This window comes from Diceros bicornis, chromosome 18 (genome assembly GCF_020826845.1).
Source record: "Diceros bicornis minor isolate mBicDic1 chromosome 18, mDicBic1.mat.cur, whole genome shotgun sequence".
NCBI classification, from domain to species: domain Eukaryota; kingdom Metazoa; phylum Chordata; class Mammalia; order Perissodactyla; family Rhinocerotidae; genus Diceros; species Diceros bicornis.
In genome coordinates this window covers 31973215-31990393 of record NC_080757.1, presented here as the reverse complement: position 1 = coordinate 31990393, position 17179 = coordinate 31973215, and the positions used below count along the sequence as shown (strand labels likewise).

The 17179-nt window shown below is 40.6% G+C and overlaps 1 protein-coding gene across 2 annotated transcripts in view; it reads left to right on the top strand.

Moving 5' to 3' along the window:
* The window catches only part of HLF (HLF transcription factor, PAR bZIP family member), a 56392-nt gene extending 40006 nt beyond the window's left edge, over positions 1 to 16386 (top strand). The window contains exons 3-4 of one of the 2 annotated variants that reach the window (XM_058560620.1): positions 6851 to 7071; positions 12008 to 16386. In XM_058560620.1, the coding sequence (XP_058416603.1) occupies positions 6851 to 7071; positions 12008 to 12223 (437 nt within the window). In that variant the 3' untranslated portion in view covers positions 12224 to 16386. Of the gene's footprint in view, positions 1 to 6850; positions 7072 to 12004 lie in introns of both variants that reach the window. The other variant, XM_058560619.1, reaches the window with a different exon arrangement.
* Positions 16387 to 17179: the final 793 nt, after the last annotated feature.

The following is a 17179-nucleotide window of genomic DNA, read 5'->3' as shown; positions in this document are numbered from 1 at the left end:
GTCTTTTGGCCATCTGTATATCCTCTTTGGAGAAATGTCTGTTCAGGTCTTTTGCCCATTTTTTAATTGGGTTGGTAGTTTTTTTGTTGAGTTGCATGAGTTCTTTATATATTTTGGAGATTAAGCCCTTATCAGATGTATGGTTTGCAAATATCTTCTCCCAATTGTTAGGTTGTCTTTTCGTTTTGTTGATGGTTTCCTTTGCTGTGCAGAAGCTTTTTAGTTTGATGTAGTCCCATTTGTTTATTTTTTCTATTGTTTCTCTTGCCCGGTCAGACATGGTGTTTGAAAAGATGTTGCTAAGACCGATGTCGAAGAGCGTACTGCCTATGTTTTCTTCTAGAAGTTTCACAGTTTCAGGTCTTACATTCAAGTCTTTAATCCATTTGGAGTTAATTTTTGTGTATGGTGTAAGGTAAGGGTCTACTTTCATTTTTTTGCATGTGGCTATCCAGTTTTCCCAACACCATTTGTTGAAGAGATTTTCTTTTCCCCATTGTATGTTCTTGCCTCCTTTGTCAAAGATTAGCTGTCCATAGATGTGTGGGTTTATTTCTGGGCTTTCGATTCTATTCCATTGATCTGTGTGTCTGTTTTTGTGCCAGTACCATGCTGTTTTGGTTACTATAGCTTTGTAGTATATTTTGAAATCAGGGAGTGTGATACCTCCAGCTTTGTTCTTTTTTCTCAGGATTCCTTTAGCTATTCGGGGTCTTTTGTTGTTCCGTATAAATTTTAGGATTCTTTGTTCTATTTCTGTGAAAAATGTTGTTGGAACTTTGATAGGGATTGCATTGAATCTATAGATGGCTTTAGGAAGTATGGACATCTTAACTATGTTAATTCTTCCAATCCAAGAGCACGAAATATCTTTCCATTTCTTTGTGTCTTCTTCAATTTCTTTCAGAAATGTTTTATAGTTTTCGGTGTACAGATCTTTCACCTCTTTGGTTAAGTTTATTCCTAGGTATTTTATTCTTTTTGTTGCAATTGTAAGTGGGATGGTATTCTTAATTTCTCTTTCTGCTACTTCGTTGTTAGTGTACAGAAATGCAACTGATTTTTGTATGTTGATTTTGTATCCTGCAACTTTACCATATTCGTTTATTACTTCTAAAAGTTTTCTGGTGGATTCTTTAGGGTTTTCTATATATAAAATCATGTCATCTGCAAATAGTGACAGTTTCACTTCTTCCTTTCCAATTTGGATCCCCTTTATTTCTTTCTCTTGCCTGATTGCTCTGGCTAGGACTTCCAGTACTATGTTAAATAGGAGTGGTGACAGTGGGCATCCTTGTCTGGTTCCTGTTCTTAGAGGGATAGCTTTCAGTTTTTCACCATTGAGGATGATATTAGCTGTGGGTTTGTCGTATATGGTCTTTATTATGTTGAGGTACTTTCCTTCTATACCCATTTTATTCAGAGTTTTTATCATAAATGGATGCTGTATGTTGTCAAATGCTTTCTCTGCATCTATTGAGACGATCATGTGATTTTTATTCTTCATTTTATTAATGTGGTGTATTACGTTGATTGCTTTGCGAATGTTAAACCATCCCTGCATACCGGGAATAAATCCCACTTGATCATGGTGTATAATCTTTTTAACGTATTGTCGTATGCGATTTGCTAGTATTTTGTTGAGGATTTTTGCATCGATGTTCATCAGTGATATTGGCCTGTAATTTTCTTTTTTTGTGTTGTCGTTGTCTGGTTTTGGTATCAGGGTAATGTCAGCTTCGTAGAATAAGTTAGGGAGCTTTCCCCTCTCCTCAATTTTTTGGAAGAGTTTGAGAAGGATAGGTATTAAGTCTTCTTTGAATGTTTGGTAGAATTCACCAGGGAAGCCATCTGGTCCTGGACTTTTATTTTTGGGGAGGTTTGTGATTACTGTTTCGATCTCCTTACTGGTGATTGGTCTATTCAAATTCTCTACTTCTTCTTGATCCAGTTTTGGAATGTTGTATGATTCTAAGAATTTATCCATTTCTCCCAGATTGTCGAATTGGTTGGTATATAGCTTTTCATAGTATTCTCTTATAATCTTTTGTATTTCTGAGGTGTCTATTGTAACCTCTCCTCTTTCATTTCTGATTTTACTTATTTGTGCCTTCTCTCTTTTTTTCTCGATGAGTCTAGCTAAAGGTTTGTCAATTTTGTTGATCTTTTCAAAGAACCAGCTCTTGGTTTTATTAATTTTTTCTATTGTTTTTTTGGTCTCTATTTCATTTATTTCTGCTCTGATTTTTATTATTTCCTTTCTTCTACTGATTTTGGGCTTTGTTTGTTCTTCTTTTTCCAGTTTCTTTAGGTGCATTGTTAGATTGTTTATTTGAGATTTTTCTTGTTTGTTGAGATAGGCCTGTATCGCTATAGATTTCCCTCTTAGAACCGCTTTTGCTGTATCCCATAAATTCTGGCATGTTGTATTTTCATTTTCATTTGTCTCCAGGTATTTTTTGATTTCTTCTTTGATTTCTTCATTAACCCAGTCGTTGTTCAGTAGCATTTTGTTTAATCTCCACGTATTTGTGGCTTTTCTGATTTTCTTCCTATAGTTGATTTCTAGTTTCATACCGTTGTGGTCAGAAAAGATGCTTGGTATTATTTCATCTTCTTAAATTTATGGAGACTTGTTTTGTGGCCTAATATGTGATCAATCCTGGAGAATGTTCCATGTGCATTTGAAAAGAACATGTATTCTTTGGTTTTTGGATGGAATGCTCTGTATATATCTACTAGGTCCATCTGTTCTAGTGTGTCATTTAAGGCCAATGTTTCCTTATTGATCTTCTGTTTGGATGATCTATCCGTTGGTGTAAGTGGAGTGTTCAAGTCCCCTACTATTATTGTGTTACTGTCTATTTCTGTTTTTATGTCTGTTAATAATAGCAACAACTATTATAAAACATTTAAGGGATAAACCTAGCAAAAAGTGTAAAAGGTTAAAATCAAGAAAACTATAAAACTTAACTGATAGATGTAAGAAAAAGACCAAAAAAATAAAAATGGAGAGTATACTATGGGCATACACAATATTTCAAAGATATCAGTTGTCCCCAGATTAACCTATACCTTTCACACCATCTTCATTCAAAAATCATAATAATAATTTTAAATATAATGACTAAATGTATTCTGAAATTCATCTAAGAGTATAAGAATACTGAAGAAATTTTCTAAAAAGAACAAGAAGAGGGGCAGAACTTGCCCTATCAAATATCAAACCTTACTAGTATCCTGATATTAAGATATTTGAAAAACATTAAGTAAAGCCTCTTGCTTATACCATACACAAAACTAAATTCTAGGTGAGTCAAAATTCTAAAAACATAAATCAATTTTAGTTGTATTAGAGAAAAGTATAGAGTAATATACATATATATACACAAATATATGTGTATATAATTACATAAATACATAATTATATGTAATATGTAATAAAATTATATATAATATATAATTTTGATAGTATATATAAATTATATACTATATAATTTTGATAGTATATATAAATTATATACTATATAATTTTGAGGTAGAGAAGGTTTGAAAGTTAGAAGCCATTAAGTGGAAGATTTCAAGATATTACTACATTACAGTATAAAGTCTCTCAATAGTGAAAAACTCTATAAGCAAAAAACAAACTACAATCTGGGAGAAAATATTTGCTATAGATAAAACAGATGAAAAGATTATATCCATAGTCTATAAAGAGTTCTTACAAATGAATAAGCAACAGTATCCTTTTAAAAAGGGCAAAAGATATGAAGCACTGGTAGACAGGAGGAGAAAGAAATACCCAATAAACATGTTAGATGTTCCATCTCACTAGTAACAAAGGAAATGTAAATTAAAACAACAGTGATATTTGTGTATATCAGATTGGCAACATTTTAAAAACTAATATTTAATTGTGTGAAAACGCTCTCTTGTGAATGTTGGTGCAAGTGTGAATAGATACAACAATTTAGCAGTACATTTAGAAATATAAAATGTCTATACCTTTTGCATGAGCAGCCCCATTTCTAGGAATCTTGTCTACAAAAATACCTAAAAATCCATTAGTTGGGGAATGATTAGATAAATTGTTATATCTCCAAACTGTGGAATACTACTCACCCTTTAAAAAGAACAAAGTAGTTCTATTTGTACTAACATGGGAAATTGCATATGGTATATTGAAAAAGTAATTTAAGATATGTGGGTATTATAATTCTATTTGGGTTAAGTCATTTACGTGTGAAAACCAATGTTTGAGAGGTTCACACCAAGCAGGTTGGGTGGTCTCCTCTGGGAAGAGCAAAGAATGGATTGGGGACAGGGGAAGGGAGCACTTCTTGACACATTTCTTTCTTTGTTCAGATTTTGCAATGAATGTCTTTGGTAATTTAAAAAATTAATGTTTCCTTCTTAAATTGAAAATTCTTACATTTCAAATTTTGCAAATCCGCAAGAAGTAGGGCAGAATAATAAAGATCCTCCTTCCCATTATGCAATGACACTGTTGACATGTAGGAATAAAAGGGAAAAAAATGAGTCCAGCAGAGTTAATTCTGTAGAAAATATAGACAAACAAGGTGGTGCAAGGGTATGTTTAGGGAGAGAGGGGACCCGGCGTTGTTTCTCAGGTCCTTTGCCATTTGCTGTTTGGCGCTGGGGAAGCCATTGACCTCCTTGGTGGTCCAGTTAGGTTTTCTCCCTTCTCAGGTAGGGCTGACCTACTTCCATTGGAAGAAAAGGCTAGAGAGAAAGAATGCTGAGAAAGGTCCTGCCTAAATGTGAAGTGTTATTGTTAGAATGTCCATGAATGAATGTCAGAGCCCAGCATCTCAGAGGGCCACCATTAAATGAGGAATACTCTTTGTAGATGCTGAACTCTGAAGCAGGCACCACGGTGAGGAGTGGGGTGGGGATAAAATAGATAAAACGTGAAAGACCATGATGTCTGGTAGAGGAGGTGTGTGTGTGTGTGTGTGTGTGTGTGTGAAGCTTAACATTTATAAAGCAATAAAGGATAACATTTTAATATAGCATAATAAACAGAACTGAAGTACTAAGGAGGAACTTGGAGGAACTTGGAACAATTAGATTTGGGAAATGTTAAATAAGCGGTGCTTTCAGAGGGTAGGAGAAGCTTGCATATGCCCGTATGAGTGTGTGTGTTGGGGGAGGTAGAGTGGAGTGGTAGTTGTAGTGATGGGGCATTGGGTAACTTTGTTATAAAGTTCAAAGAGAGTTTCTAAAGGGAAAATAAAATCCCCATTTGACTCAGACATGGTTCATTTTCTGAGGCAGTGTCAAGAGGCATAAGATCAAATCTAGCTTGACACCATCCAGTACAGAACTCAGCAGTCTCTAGAAGGTGGAGCTGAGCTTCAGCCTGGCTAATGAGAAATCTCCGTCCTCTGCCAATGCCTCGGGGCCCATCTCTTCCTCTTTGGCAAGCAGGATGCAAAGAGAGCTCAAAGCAGAGTGGGGACCTAAAAGGTCACCCAGAACATTCATTTTGCAAGCTCCCCGCCAGGCCTTTCCAGAAAACAGATGAGCATGGTTTCACAGTTTAGCTAGAATGTGAGCCAATGGCTTCATGCTTCAACCTGGGGTAGATTTTAATGAAACCTAAGGGATCCTTCACACGTTGTCCAACCATTGGCAGTGAGGAAGAGGAGGAGATGGGCCAAACCCAGCTGAGCTGTATCCTCTCATGTATTCTCTGGGCCTGAAAGGAACGACTATAAAATTCAGATGAAACTAGAAGTTAAGATTCAGAGCTCCCCACATAAACATTGTAGTCTGTTATTAAGTTTACTTTCACCAGTAAGACACATTCCAAAATGCAGTAAACCCGTTGTTCTATGGACGTTCGTGCGTTTCAGTGGTTTGGCTGGTAGAACCCTCAAGTGGAAGTTAGATCATCTCCATTATGCCCTTTCTAATTTGGTCAATATTTCTTGAACCTGTCCCCTTCTCACTGTCCCCCTGCCAATATTCATGCACACATGGGTTATCACAACAACCTGGTGGACCTCCCCTCTCCAGTCTGGCTCCCTTCAGTCCATTCCTCACGCTGCCTGAGTCTTCTTTCCAAACTTCAGCTCTGCTTATCACTTCGCTGCTCAGAATCCTTCAGTGACATTCAGGACCTTTTATAATAACCCCACTGCCCCCCTTCCTGACCACATCTCTTGTAGGTACACTCCCCTCCTCCTCATCTTGTGCCCTGATTCAGTGCTACAGCTACCCAAGACTACTTGCAGTTCCTCAAAAATGCAACCCTCTGTCTTGTCTTTGTGCCAAGATTACCTTTTTTGCTAATGACTGTTTGTCTCAAGGTGCAACTACACCAAGTGTCGTCTCTAGGAAGTGTTCCCTAACCTCCTTTGTGTTAGGTACTGTCCCCCCACACTCTGGAAGCACGTGAGGTTTACTTCTGTCCCCGCACCTTCACTATATCCCAATTGGCTATTTATTGATCTGATTCCCTGACTCGCCTGGAAAACACTTTAATGGTAAAAATCATGTATTTCTATCCATTACACCTTGCAGGGTGCTTGGCACATACTTGTTGCTCCGTGAATGTGTTATAGTTAAGAATGAATGCATGTATTTTTAAATTTAGTTTGTGAACATGTGTATGTGGGTCTTTGTTTTACCTGCTCTGACATGAGTAAGTCCACTTAGCCTGCTGTATTCTCGGGAGCGTCGTGAGGATGAATAAGATAAACGATGTCAGGGTCATATATGAGTAAGTTGAAGACTCTTGCCACTCATCCTGGAGCATCATCAAGTAGCTGTCTCCTGGGTGTCTCTAGAGTGTTCATGAATTAAAACTCCTGTGTTGTTCCAGGTCAGCTGTTGCCAGCAAACCGCAATACACCGAGTCCAATTGATCCTGACACCATCCAGGTCCCGGTGGGTTATGAGCCAGACCCGGCAGATCTTGCCCTCTCCAGCATCCCTGGCCAGGAAATGTTTGACCCTCGCAAACGCAAGTTCTCTGAGGAAGAACTGAAGCCACAGCCCATGATTAAGAAAGCGCGCAAAGTCTTCATTCCCGATGATCTGAAGGTAAATTGGAACTGGTAATCAGGTTTTGGGCAAATGGAGAGTGGGGTCAAGAGGCAGATTCAAAGGGTGACCCCAGGAAGATCATATAAGCTAGTGAACAGAGGACTCGTGATTATTGATCCTCTTTCTTGGCATGTGACTCTAGGCAAGTTGCTTCCTGGCTGCGTGTCTTCTGAAATACACTTTTCCTGTCTTCGTAATACACAGAAATAAGGAGAAGCAATAAAACATTGGAGTGATTTATAGCCCATGAAGGAAGTAAATCCAGTACTATCTGCAAGGAAACCCATGAAAGCCTAGTAAAATAAACCCAGATCTTTCAAAGTTGGGAAGAGAAAGATAATTATTTGGGAAGGACCCTTGGACCTCATAGTCCTCCAAGAATTACCTTCCCTTTGGGAATTTATTGATAATTAATTGCTGCCATTTCCATGTAGGCCTCAGGGACTAACAGGTGGAGACAGGACCTCGTTCCACATTGCCAACCTTGGATGGCCAGGGTGGGATTTGGTTAAGGAAGCCGGCGGGTTCCCTGACACTATTTATATGTAATGTTCATTCTGTATCTCAACTAATGATCACTTGAGTATCTCAACAAAAGGTTAATTCTGGGTTGGTTTTTCTCTGCTATATTGAAGGGACACATTATTTATAAAGGAAAATAGATTTACCTTGGGAAGTCAGATACAACTTAAAACAAAATTAATCTGACCTTTTATGATACCTTAGGAAGAGAATTCTTTCCAAAATTGTGCCGTGTCCGCTAATCCCAAAGTAGAACCATTTTTGATTAGCCATTGCTTAGAATGTTTTGTGTTTATGCCTCTTTCCAATCATATGGACAACAGAGATGTGATTGTATACACTCAAGGCATTGGAAACAGGCAGAATTAGCCCTTTTCTAACTTCTGGCCCTCATTTCTCAAACCTAAATATGGTTCACATGGAGAGACACTCCTAGGTTGGGAAAGGGGGAGATTGGGACATTGTCCTGGACCTGATTTAGACCAGTTACCTCTGCTTTTCAATGCTCTCTAGAAAGAGCCTTGAAGGAAAAAGTACCCAGCAGATTTAACTCACTCCTGTCATCCACAGACCTGAGATTACCTTGAGTGATGCAGAATCGTCAAATGTCAGGGCTGAAAGGGACCTCAGGAAGTCCTTAGACCAACATTATCGTTTTGCAATTGAGGAAATGGAGAAGCAGAAAGTGAAGTAAGGTGAACGCTGCTAGTTAGAGTAAGGCCTACCTGGCCCCCAAGTCTTCTAACTTCCAGAAAGGTCGCTGCTGCATGTTGGCTCCGACAAGGGCTACAACAGGGGTCCTCGGGTGACAAACCAAGAGCTGTCACCCTGAGAATCTAAAAAGGAAAGTACGTAGTAAAAACACCAGAAAATCTAAACTAGTTAAGGAATCCATAGACTAAGATGGAGTAAGAAAGGGGGACCGTGAGATTAGGTCCTGGGCAGTTAGGTGTCTTCTTTCAACTGGATGCTCTTCATCTTGTGTTCTTAGCCATCCAATTCTGGGTGTATTTTAGAGCTCATCTGTTCAACTAAACCAGGGAGCCCATTCAGCATGGATTTCCTTTTGAATGGAGGGTCGTTTGAAAGGATGCTGCTGAGCAGTAGATATATCTTCCAGCCAGACCTTCACAGGGTCTCCAGATTTACAAGTTCAAAGCAAAGAGCAAGCTTACTTAATAACCCTGGTAACCTTGGCAACAAAGAGGCCACGTGAAAACCGTCTGTGCTGGAATTATGCATATTACTGCTGTCGTGGCCAGGCCTGACCTTCTCACATAGCAGGTGGGGAGCAGGCAGGAACATGCTCCTGCCACGTGTCCTTAGATTTCTTCAGTTGTGAGTGAAGCCTCAGGCCACAGACCATGAACTTGTGCAAAGCAAGAAGCAGAGCTGTAACATATTTCTCCTTCTGGCAGAGAGGACTGAGAAAGGGGTGAATGGGAGAGGTGTTCATGGCCCCCAGCATTGGATGAGCAACCCAGTTGAGTGAAATGGCCCCCGCCAATGAATTGTCTTCCCCATCGCTGTCTGAACTTCCTCTCTTGAGCCATTCATTTGGGTTAGCATGCATCCCCTGGGAGAATTAAGGGGTGGCATACTGGGATTCCTAGCTGAGAACCAGTTTAATCACCTTGATGTCTTAATACTTTTAAACATCTATTCATTCACTTGACAAATATTTTTCAAATGCTCGTGTGTGCGAAGCCCTGTATCAGGGGCTGAGAATTCCAAGGTGAGCCATACTGACGTTGTTCCTACCCTCAAGGGACTTCTAGTCTGGTGAGAAGGGATGTTGACCTGTTGGGGGGGGCTTCAGTGGGGAGGCAGCGTCAAACATGAGACCCTCGGGAAGATGATGGGGCTGGACCTAGGCTGTCCTTGCTGGGTGGGGGTAAGTGGGCAGCCAGATGACATCTGCACTGGGAGATAGAGAAGGGGAGAGGAGATGTAGCACCAAATTTATCAGCCCCACCAATATCCTGCCTCCCCTCCCTGCAACCATTCTGTGATAACAAAGGGAGGCAAGCTGGTTTTTCTAGTCCAGGACAGTCCCCCTTTCATCAGTCCTGCCTTCTGCATCCTCTGCTTCATTCCTATTCTTAGCTCCCCTCCCACCTGAGGTGGTCTGCATTCCACACCTCTCCTAGCTCATCTGCATATGGGGACAGGTGAGGCTGGGAAATGAAAGCGCCTTAGAAGAGAAAAGAGCTCTAAGAGACAAAGAAGGTTGTTGTTACCCTGAGGTCAGCTAGTTACTCCCTGGTCCTTAAGACCTGGTCACAAACCACCTAGTCCATGGCCCATGGCGGGACCACCCCACCCTCCCCCCGCCACACACAGCTTCTACAATCTCCCAGGGGCTTGTTCTCGTGTATTCCTTTCCCTCCTGGCCTCCTGTGCCCCTCTGGGCAGATTCTGACATATCTAAGTCAGCCCCCTGTCGAATGACCTTGGAAACCACACTCCTGGGAACACTGAGGAGTGTGGTAGATTTACCCACACTACCAAGGGGGTGGAATTGGGGCTTACAAAGTAACACAAGCCACTTCCGTGAGAACTGGAGGCTTCCCTGTTGTTAATATGCTTTTAGGCCCACTCACCCCTGTGAAGACTCTCGCTCCGCTAGCTCCTGCCAGCTTCTCTCCGTCCAGCTGGCCTAGCCTCTCTGAGATCCCTTCTTCCAGCTCCCCTGCTGCTTTTCAGAAGCAGCACCAACAAATCTCACCAAGAGCTGTCACACACGTGCCCCAAGCTTATTCATCCAGGTATTCTTCAAAGGACAGCCTCCCCTCTAAGCAGAGTACTGTACCAGCTATTATGACGATCATTTTTTTCACTTTGTTACATTTTATGATGAAGTGTGTACAAAGCTGGGAGTGCTTTATAAATAAGATAACAGTGCCAGCTTGCAAAGGGCAGACAGAAGGGGCCAGCACACTCTTTCTGTCTCACACTTACTTTGTGCAGGGCAGATGTCTGCTGAGGGTACTGGGCAGGTATGGGGGTGGACCACTGATCTTGGACCTTGCTTGCAGCCTTGGCCCCAACCCATGCGGCCTCTTCCAAAGCCAACTGCCCTTTGGAATCCTGGGGGAGAGTAAGAACTGGCCTCATCCTCTTATTCTGGCTGGCATATAACTGCAGGTATTAGCCTTGCTAGGATCGAGGGATTTGCTGTTGCAAGCTGTTGAAAGAAGGGGGTTGCAAAATTCTCCAGGTGGCACCATGAATGAATTGGGAAGGTCTAAAAGAAGGTTTATGTTTCTTAGTCTTCTTAGGAAGGTTTCTCTTTGTTTTGGCAGGGGGAGCTGCAAGGAGGGGAAAGGAGCGATTGCTTTCACAGTGACCACAGTTAAACATTCTTTAGGCTACTTAAGGCCTAGGGAACAGGCAGAAAATGAGAGTAAATTTTTTGAGTGCAAGCTACCAACATGAATATACTGATTAGTGGCAGGTTGAAGTTTCTTCTTTCATTTCTGTTTTTGATTACCAAAGTGTACACGTACATATAATATGCTAATAGTTCAGAAGGATATAAAATAAGAGGTGAAAGATCCTACCTCTCCCCTTGGGCTCCCTCCTTCAGTCTCCCTTCTAAAGGCACCACTTTTAATAGCTTGGTATAAATCTATGAATAGATAATACTACAAATTTTTAACCAAAGTGGGATGAGGCCATACATATTTAACTGCAAATTGCCGTTGTTTCTACCCACGTGGTGGTATATCATGAACATCGTTTGGGTTCAGCTGGATCATTACTTTTAACAGCTGCAGAGTATCCTTTGGTATGCCTCTATCATAATGTAGTTATTAAATCTCCTACTGGTAATTAGTTTTTTCTTCATTTTTCTATTACCAACAATGCTGCAATAAAAATTTTGTGCCCGCGTCTATGTGTACACTCATGAAGATTGCTATAGGATGAAATCCTCGAAGTGGAGTTGCCAAATAGATGGTATATGCATTTAAATAGCTGAAAGATATTGCCAAGTTGCCTTCCAGCAATATTGTATCAACTTATACCAAAAAGCATATCAGTGCCCATGGAAGAAAAAAGTTCGTAAAATAAATTTTCGGCAAAGAGAGTAAAGAAATTTGGAATGTAATTTAGGGCGTGAGGTGCACCACTTGCTTTCATTCCTCTGACCTCTCCTCACTGGGCACATACTCTGCCGAGCAAAGAGAGTAGGAGCGTGTTGTCACAGGTTGGTCCTTACTCCAGGAAGGAAGCCATGGCCCAGGGACCATTCTCCCAGACAAGCAGAAACTGGAAAGGAAGGAGACACAAGTTAAGACACCTGGGCTGGTGCCTCAGCACAACCCTGAGGCCTGCCAGCACCCTGGCTGACACAGCCCTGCTGAAATCTAATATCTTGTTTCTTTTTCCTTCTGTAACTAATGAGCAGGATGACAAGTACTGGGCAAGGCGCAGAAAGAACAATATGGCGGCCAAACGCTCCCGCGATGCCCGGCGGCTGAAGGAGAATCAGATTGCCATCCGGGCGTCGTTCCTTGAGAAGGAGAACTCGGCCCTGCGCCAGGAGGTGGCCGACTTGCGAAAGGAGCTGGGCAAATGCAAGAACATACTTGCCAAGTACGAGGCCAGGCACGGGCCCCTGTAGGGTGGCATTTTTGTGGGCTGGCTTTTGAATAGATGGACAGTTTGTTTCCTGTCTGATAGCACCACACCTGAACCAATCTTTCTGACATCAGCACTTTACCAGAGGCATAAACACAACTGACTCACATTTTGGTGTGTATGTGTGTACGTAGATGTGCTTGTGCTCATGTGTGTGGTCAGCGGTATATGCGCGTGCGTGCGTGAGCGTGCACTTGCCATTTTTAGATAGCCCTCTCATCATCTTTTAGTTCCAAAAAAGAAAGGTGCCATGTTTTTACTGGACTATGGAGACCTCTCGTGGGTTTCCTGCCCCTCCCTTCTCCCCTCCTGCCCTCTCTGCACTGTTTCTTGTTCGCTCTGACATCCTCTTCCGGGACCCTCTGCTTGGATTCGCTAAGAAGGGCCCTGGTAAAATAGTAGATCTCAGTTTTCAAGACTACAAGCTCTTGTTTCTGTTTAATCTGTAAGTTACCATGCTAATAAGGTGCACAAAACAACTTCGCACTACACTGCAGCTCTCTTCAGTTATAGGTCGCTTTCCTCATATTTTCAGTTTTGGTGATAATTGTCTTCAGATTTAAAGTGCTGTTTAGAATTATTAGATCCCATATTTACTTACTGCTATCTACTAAGTTTCCTTTTAATTCTACCGACCCCGGGTAAGTAAAAGTACTCTTATAGATCACAGAGTGTGTTTTTGCACTGTCTGTACCTAAAGCAATAATCCTATTGTACGCTAGAGCATGCTGCCTGAGTATTACTAGTGGACGTAGGATATTTTCCCTACCTAAGAATTTCACTGTCTTTTAAAAAACAAAAATTACAGTAATGCATTTGAGCATGCCCAGAACATCCCCAGGACAGGGAAGCAGAGGGAAATGCCAGGTCGAAGAACGAGGGGTTAATTTATCAGTATATGAGCCAAAAAAATGCATCGTGGAACAGCTTTTGTCATTGGTATGTTTGGTTTTGTTCTCTCCCCTCTCCCACACCCCCAGCCCCTACTTTTCTAGTTAACTTTTTCCATATTCCTCTTGATATTCAAAACTATTCAATTACTTAAGATTCAGTTTTCCCCATTTTTTGTAATATATATATTTTTGTGAACTACACCTTGCTGTTTTTAAAAATCAGTTAATTAAGTTAAGAAGTTGATGTTTTGTAAGACCCTTTTTCCTAGCAGTGTCATTTTTGAATGCTTCATAAATTAATGATTCTGGAGCTTATGTTTCTTATTCTCTGTTTGCTTTCGAACGTATTTGCTCTTATAAAGTGGACTTCTGAAAAATGAATGTAAAAGACACTGGTGTATCTCAGAAGGGGATGGTGTTGTCACAAACTGTGGTTAATCCAATCAATGTAAATGTTTACTATAGACCAAAAGGAGAGATTATGAAATTGTTTAATGTTTATACAGAGTAATTATAGGAAGTTCTTTTTTTGTACAGTATTTTTCAGATATAAAGACTGACAATGTATTTTGGAAGACATATATTATATATAGCAAAGAGAAAAGGAAAACTATTCCATGTTTTAAAATTATATAGCAAAGATATATATTCATCAATGTTGTACAGAGAAGAAGTGCTTGGAGGTTTTTGAAATCTTTAATATTTTAAGCCTATCACTGACACATCAGCATGTCGTCTGCTTTAAATTAAAATTTTATGGCAGTATCAAGGCTTGCTGTGACGAATCCTACTCTAAAATATATAAGGAGCTTTCTTGTTCCCTATTAGGTCTCAGAAAGAAGTCAGTCACCTAAAAGCACAAAATGGATGTTAGTCAAATATTTATTGGATGATACAGTGTTTTTTAGGAAAAGCATCTGCCACAAAAATGTTCACTTCACGATTATGAGTTCCTGGAATGGAATATCAGTGCAAGCACCCCAAACCATTCTGTTCTCCCTTACGGGCATGTGCGTCTTATGCAGTATAAGGTTGATATCGGTGCTATGTGTATGCTTTATAATTTGACAGATGTTTTGACTTTAAAGATGATTGTTCATTTGTTTCGCTAAATTGTGTAATGTCAAGAGATTCTGCTGTTATTGCAAAGAGACATTTTGTGTTAGATTAAAATACCCTTTCATTGATGGGATTTTCTAGTTTCCTGCCTCCAGAGTATCTGATTCTTTAATGACCTTGGGGTCTCCTTGTCAATCCATCACAATGCCTCTCTCACAGTGTCATAGTCTTGGGAAACCTGATCAATAGGATTTTCCTACTAGTATCCATTTGTCCTAAGCCACAGATTATGGTGGGAGATGGGAGAGTACTGGGATGAAGTACATTGTGCAGGTAAATAACTAATAAAATAAAATAAACAAAACTGTTGGCAATCTTAAGCAGAACTGAATAAGTGATATTCAGAAAGAGACACAAGTGAACACAGAGTTGGCCTTTTTATAGGTAAAGAGGTTAATTGCAGGAGAATTATTAAATGGCAGTAGTGACTGAAACAGAGACAAATGATATGTTTAAGTGGAGAAGTATTGAAGGATTATGCTCTGGACCATCCACATTCATTGAAGTAGAAAATGGTAGCTAAAAAAACTGTATTTGAGCACTGGTCTTTCTTGGAATTAGTTTTTTTTTGTATCAGTGAGCATCACAAATGTTTTCTGCAGAAGAAATAAAAAGATCATAATAAGACTTATTCTTTTGAGTGCCAGGGGAGGTTTCAGAAACTTGCCTCATCTTAAAAATTTGAAAACTTTGGAGTCTGTATAGGTGCCTTATATGTAGGTCATTGTCACCACACACACATGAGCACTCACTCCTGGACTCGCTGCCTTCTACGCGGGGCAGTTAACCACTAAATAAGGCAGTTCTGCTAAATGGCTTGGGAAGGCAGTGCCCCATTTGAAATGACTTGGATTCACCAGGTCAAATGAGTTCTGCAGACTGCAGTTATTATAAGAGTCCTGTTGTCATTTTTCACCTTTTCATCATAAGCATCTTTCAGAGATTAATTACTTGGCCGTTAAAAATGAATCCAAATCATATGTGCCAACATCATTTAGACACGATTTGGAATGAGCAGCCTAGGACTTCCTGACAAGGTCACATCATCATTTCTTTTAACTAGGCTTGCAAAGAAAGGCAAAAATTGATCAGCCTGTCCTTCTGCCCCTGCCACCTTAAGGAGGTAGGTAGGAAGTGGGAGGGCGGTAAGTGATCACTTCTTCCTCTTGAGAAAGTGCTACCTTTTGATGGTTCAAACCCCACACCGTGCAAGATAATGATTGGCCTTTCATCTTCAAATATGACAGGCTTCCATGAGACCATCTCTTGACGCAGAAGGATCCCTTGTTCAAGGAGACTGCCGTCAGGATTCTGGCATTGGGTGGGTAGGAAGCTGTAACTAGAGAACCCGGTTTTGTGAGGTAATGCAAAATAATTCTGAATGTACATTTAAAAGGTCTTGGATCTGTTTTCTGACGAGTCAAGAAGAATTTTAAGTGGAGCCCTCACCCCTAATCCCCCTCCCCAGAGTAAAACAACAGACCTTCTGTAAAATGCAAAGTTATACTTTGCTTTTAATTTTCTCCCAGTGTTCCTTTGAGAAAGCCTCAGACTGTATCTGAGTTCATCAGAGCGATCCCAAGGCAGGCTGGCTTGGCCTGCTTGCCTGTAGGGAGGGCGTGTGGAGGCCTGGATTTAATCTGAGGTCACTAAGCTGCAGGGGAGTGGAGACTAGGTGTTCTGCCCCCCATATGGTGGACACCTTCTGCTCCTAGTCTGCCAGCTTCTTGCTAAGGGCTCCCAGGCCCCCACTTGGGAGGCCAAGGTCTCCTCCAGGTTTTCTCTACAATTAGTAATATTTTAAAAATGAGCAAAGCCTTATCCTAGACCTTGATGTATTGGATTTGGCAACTGAAGTCAGTACATTTTACAGAGGGCCAAGTGTATGTAGGGGGTTGTGTGTGTGAATATTTAAGTCAAGACATGCAATCTTTAATTTGGGAGAACCTTACCAAACATAACAATAATCGACCATTATCCTTGTGGCAACACCACAAAGACTGCATCTGTTAAACGGGTACAGGTTCACACGAGGCCAGTTTAATTGTACACCGTGATATTGGTGGTGCTTATGCTGTTAAGTCCAAACCTTTGTCTGTTATTCTTAATGTTTAATAAACTTTGAATTTTCTCCTTTCTTACATGTATTGTTGTGGACAGTCTGCTAGAAATTAGATTCGATTCCCACTTTTATCACCAAAAGACCATTCACAGGGGTTAATTACATAGATAAGAACATGATAGAACTATCTAATTAGTAATAAATTAACATTTATTGAGTGCTTGTGTACCAGATACTGTGCTAAACACTTACATGGACTATTTAATGCCATATCAACCCTACGAGGTAGGGACAATTGTTATCCTCATTTTACAGAAGAGAAAATAGAAGGTTCAGGAGGCTAAGTAGCTTACCTAACATCACCTAGAAGTGACAGAAATGAACTCTGATCCATTGAATGGGCATTATTTGGTAGTTCCCAAAAACCAGTCCAAAGACGGTTTTCTGGTTGGAAGTATAAGAATCGTGTGGCAACATATTATAAGACTACAGATCTAGTGATTCTGAATCAGTAGATCTGGAGTGGGGCCCAGAAATCTGAATTTTTTTTAAAGGCTCCCCGCCAACTCCCATGTGTGGCCAAGTAATTGGAGCCAAGGATTTATTGACTTGTCCTTAATTTGAGTTCCTGACCTTTGGGGGCTTCATGTAGAAGCTTTAAAACTTTCCTAATTACCTGAAATTGTATGCAACTTTTTGTGTATATACACGTATATTTATTTTTCTGTAGAGGAGAGCCATAGCTTTGGTTCCTCCCCCTAAAGGAAGCTGTGATGTAGGATAGAATAAAGACTCCTGATTTATAGGAAGGCTGATGGAGTGCAGTGGTTCCCAGCCCAGGCAGCCAATAAAGTCACCTGGGGAG